Source organism: Camelina sativa, chromosome 13 (assembly GCF_000633955.1).
Source record: "Camelina sativa cultivar DH55 chromosome 13, Cs, whole genome shotgun sequence".
NCBI lineage: Eukaryota > Viridiplantae > Streptophyta > Magnoliopsida > Brassicales > Brassicaceae > Camelina > Camelina sativa.
The window spans coordinates 5,970,158-5,974,549 of NC_025697.1; the positions used below are offsets into that span (position 1 = coordinate 5,970,158).

General features: G+C 43.2%; 2 protein-coding genes across 2 annotated transcripts in view; one reads left to right on the forward strand and one right to left on the reverse strand.

The window, feature by feature from the left end:
- The window catches only part of LOC104735413 (probable alpha-mannosidase At5g13980), a 6,473-nt gene extending 3,971 nt beyond the window's left edge, over positions 1–2,502 (forward strand). Inside the window, exons 17-29 of the mRNA XM_010455201.2 lie at positions 21–101; positions 212–271; positions 357–428; positions 609–656; positions 743–862; positions 937–1,002; positions 1,131–1,243; positions 1,324–1,408; positions 1,507–1,617; positions 1,704–1,799; positions 1,894–1,941; positions 2,007–2,075; positions 2,141–2,502. Coding sequence (XP_010453503.1) covers positions 21–101; positions 212–271; positions 357–428; positions 609–656; positions 743–862; positions 937–1,002; positions 1,131–1,243; positions 1,324–1,408; positions 1,507–1,617; positions 1,704–1,799; positions 1,894–1,941; positions 2,007–2,075; positions 2,141–2,383 — 1,212 coding nt within the window. The 3' untranslated portion in view covers positions 2,384–2,502. The remainder of the gene's footprint in view (positions 1–20; positions 102–211; positions 272–356; positions 429–608; positions 657–742; positions 863–936; positions 1,003–1,130; positions 1,244–1,323; positions 1,409–1,506; positions 1,618–1,703; positions 1,800–1,893; positions 1,942–2,006; positions 2,076–2,140) is intronic.
- Positions 2,521–4,384, reverse strand: LOC104735415 (exocyst complex component EXO70B1-like). Its single transcript, XM_010455203.1, has one exon. It carries the CDS (start codon positions 4,345–4,347, stop codon positions 2,740–2,742), a length of 1,608 nt encoding a protein of 535 aa, XP_010453505.1. The 5' UTR covers positions 4,348–4,384; the 3' UTR covers positions 2,521–2,739.

Genomic DNA, 4,392 nt, shown 5'->3' on the forward strand with positions numbered 1-4,392 from the left:
TTTTTTTTTGTGTGGTAAAGATGACAGAACCAGTCAAACAGACATATAGCTACTACTCTGCATACAATGCAACGAATGACAAAGAACCTCCTACACCTCAGGTAAGAGGAGATGTTTTTTCTCTTGTTTCGACACTTACCTTACAATGGCTATGGTTCAGTACACTTATTCTAAGTTCCCCTGGTCTTCTTGTCTGGTTTGCAACCACTAGAACTCGGGTGCGTATGTTTTCCGTCCAAATGGCACATTCCCCATCAAACCGGAAGGACAGGTTTTGTACTCCCTTCTGAAAGTATTGATCTTCCATACAAATCATAGAAAAGAAATTCAATCTTAACCACTGGCTCAAGTTTCAGGTTCCTTTGACTGTTATACGTGGGCCGCTGGTGGATGAGGTACATCAACAAATTAATCCATGGATATCTCAGGTACCTACGCTTTCAGTTTGTTCTCCTTGCCCACTTGATTGTTTGCATCTATAGACTCTTGGAATCTACCTAACTTAGGTAACCTAAGTTTAAACTGTCCCGTGGCTTCTTAAACTCTACTTGAACCTGTAGAAGTGCAGATTGTAGATTCTTATTCTCTGACCTTGTAATTGTCTACAGATCAATAGAGTTTACAAGGGCAAGGAGCACGTGGAAGTTGAATTTATTGTGAGGCTGATACCATAACTATTCCAATACCGCTCTTCATGTCGTACATTCCATTATAAAGGTTTTAGGATTATTTGGATATTTAGGTTGGTAATATACCGATTGACGATGGGGTTGGCAAAGAAGTCGTAACTCAGATCTCAAGTTCCCTGAAAAGCAATAAAACTTTCTACACAGATTCAAGTGGACGTGATTATATCAAAAGGGTATGACGTCCATTTTATCTTCTTTTATGCATGTGTTCTTTTCTAGTTTCTGTTCTGAAAAACTTGTTCTGCAGATCCGTGATTATAGGTCAGACTGGAAACTAGAAGTCAACCAACCTGTTGCAGGAAATTATTACCCGGTATGTGAGTAACTACTGACATTGATCGAATAGGGAAATTGGTTGGTAGTTTACAGTTTCCTGCAAATGATAGTAGATTGAGCTTGACCAAATCAGTTGGGTAATAATTCAATTTATATCTTGCTCAGATTAATCATGGAATTTACTTGCAAGACAGTAAGAAAGAATTCTCAGTGATGGTTGACAGAGCCTTTGGAGGGTCGAGCATAGTGGACGGACAAGTTGAGCTTATGCTTCATAGGTATTGAGCATTATCAATATCATAATCTCCATAACCCGTCTCTCTCTCTGCGTCTAATCAAACAATTACCATAATTACAGGAGACTGCTCCTCGATGACTCCAGAGGTGTAGCAGAAAATCTAAACGAGACAGTGTGTGTTCAAAACAAGTGTACTGGACTAACTGTAAGCACGGATGATATAAACTAGGTTCAAGGGGAGATTATGCACTTAAGTAATACTCTGTTTCTACTAATCTAAGGTACTCTTAACAATTATTACAGATCCAAGGAAAATATTACTATAGAATCGATCCATATGGAGAAGGTGCAAAATGGCGACGAACATTCGGACAAGAGATCTACTCGCCACTCCTCTTGGCCTTTGCTGAACAGGTGAAAGCAAGAGCATAATGGAAAATCAGGATGCTACTCTCTAGCTGTCCCAAATTATTTATACAACGAATGTTAAAATGTTTCAGGATGATGGAAAGCCGATGAGTTTTGGTGCAGCATCGTTCTCTGGAATTGATCCATCCTATAGTTTGCCTGAAAATGTGGCACTTCTGACTCTGCAGGTGCCTCTTTTGCAGACTCAAAAGTTATAGATAGTTTAGATGAGCTGAGTTGATAACTTGTTGTTCACCATTGGTTTGGTTGAGATGATTTCAGGAACTGGATGATGGAAATGTGCTTCTGCGTCTAGCTCATCTTTATGAGGTATATATAACCATTCTTTGTGTGGGTTTGTTAGTAGAATGAAGCATATGAGATTGTGTAATTAGGTGGGGGAGGACAAGGAACTTTCAGGAGTGACAAGCGTGGAACTGAAGAAGCTATTTCCTGGAAAAAAGGTAGAAGCTTTTTTAGAAAGATAGCGATTTTGAGATGGAACATGATATAAAAATGTGTGTTGCAGATAGGGAAAGTGACAGAGATGAGCCTATCAGCAAACCAAGAAAGAAGCGTCATGGAGAAGAAGAGGTTAATGTGGAAAGTAGAAGGTGAAGGATCTTATGAAGAAGAGAAGAAGGCGAAGAGAGGGAGGGAAATCGATCCAAGAAAGCTGGAGATGGAGCTTTACCCGATGGAGATTAGGACAGTGTTGATACACTTGGAACTTCCATCTTCTCATTCTCGCATAAACAGATTCGATGCCTAAATAAGGTATAAGGAAGTTTTGAGGATAGATTCTCTTATCTCCTTCCTCTTGTGTTTTCTTTCCAGACGCTGATTAACTCAATAAAAAATAAAAGGTGAGTGAGTCTTGCATTACGTTCACATAACTTGCCATTATGCTATCAACAAAGATAAACTGATCTTTTATTGATAAATGCTGGAGCTGATTATAATTAACATTTACACATGGCACGGAGCCACGATCCTTTGTTTGAATTCGTAGAAATATGGGTCATCCAAGTTGTGGCAATCAGACAAAAACAGTTGAAGAAGACATGGAAAAATTTGGGAATTGAGAAAAAGTGTTGTTGCAAAAGAAAGAAGAAAAAAAGAAAGAAGCTACGTTCTTCGCTTGGCGGTGGCAGTGGAAGAAGAGGAGGTGTTGCCTTCAAAGAGCTGGTCGATGAGATCCTCGATGTCCTCAGGCTGATACTTGATATACTTCTCGGTCTGGCGACCAGGATCCAAGTACTGACTAAACCTGGCCATGAAGGCTCTGTAGGCAGGTATCATGACTGCAGTTATGGAGACCCTCAGCTCGCTCTGCAGCTGCTCGTCGTTAACTACCCAAGTGGTCTGCGTCTTGTGTATCTCGTCAAAGGTTGCGTTGAAGCTCTTGAATCTCTCCTTGAGGTTGGGCTTGACTATCTTGCCGTTGTGCATGAGCCCCTCGTGCCCTAAGAACCCTAGCAGCTTCCCCCACGTCTCCCTCTGGTAGTTTTTGTGATAGTTCCTTAGCTCTGACGACCTCCTCCTGCACCATGTGTCACCCATCACCTCGTGTATCTCTGCTGCTCCTTTGATCTTCTGCACTATGTATCTCCCGTTGTTCATCATGAAGATGCAGCTCAGTGGTATGTCTTTGTACTGTTTTGACTTTGTCTCCAGGTTCCCGTCTAGTAGCTCCATTATCCTCATCAGCTGGCTCGCGAAGGCCGAGTTCCCGCTCTTTACAGGTTCCTCCTCCTCTTGCTCCATCTTTGAGTGACTCTTGAACACTTGTTCCAACGTGTCTTTGTATTCGCACGAGTACTTGAGGTAGTTCATGGTGTACCTCGTCAGTGGATGTACTGCGCCTCCTGGCACTGGGGTCTTACTTGAATCTGATTTGATGGAGTGCTCCAGATCCGAAAATATATGAATGGCAGTCTCTCCAAGGCGGGAACGAGCACTGGTCACCTCGTTCCTCAGCTCGCCCCGCAGCTCCTCTGGAAACAGCTGCTCCATGGATGGAAAACTGTCCCGCAGAGTCTCGTAGATGTCGAGGATCTTGAAAAGCTTTTCAGTGGAGCGCCTTGTCATGGCCACGGCCTCTGCGAAACCCAAGAACTGGATGGCCAGACCGTGTGTGACGATACAGAATAAGCTCCCCTCATCCCCTGGGAAGATCCTCTCTGCAAGTTTGAGCTCTCCAGGGAAGAAGAGAGAAGAGCAGTCCTTGAAAGTTTTGTTCCATATAGGGATCTCTCTCTCAAGCGTGTCCCAGCTCATCTTCTGCACCTCGTCAATGCTAACTTTCTCAAACTCACAATCTTGTTTCAAAGTGCGCATCAAAATGTTTCTTCTTCCAACCAAGTAAACCTCTCTGCATTCCCATCCATACCCTCCTCCTTTCATCTTCTCCGCTATTTTTCTCAGCACCACAACCACATCATCCGGGTAACCAGGGTATTCGATTTCCTGATCACCGGATTCCGGAACCAGCATTTGGTCGTTATCTTGTGTGACCACCGCATCATTTTGGTGGTCTTGCTGATCCGCAGTGCTCTTCCTCTCGCTGTTGCTGTCATCGGCAACTACCGCAGACTCTTTGATTACTGATTCTTCTAAAATGATGCGGAACTCGTCTTCCAAGAAAGCCATTGCACGTTGCTGAATGGATCCCGCATGGTTGATCAAGGGCTCATGATGTTCCAGACAGGACTTGGTGTTGAGCAAAAGCCCCATTAGCTTTGAGACACGATCCACTGCCTCCAAAAGCGAAGAAACCTC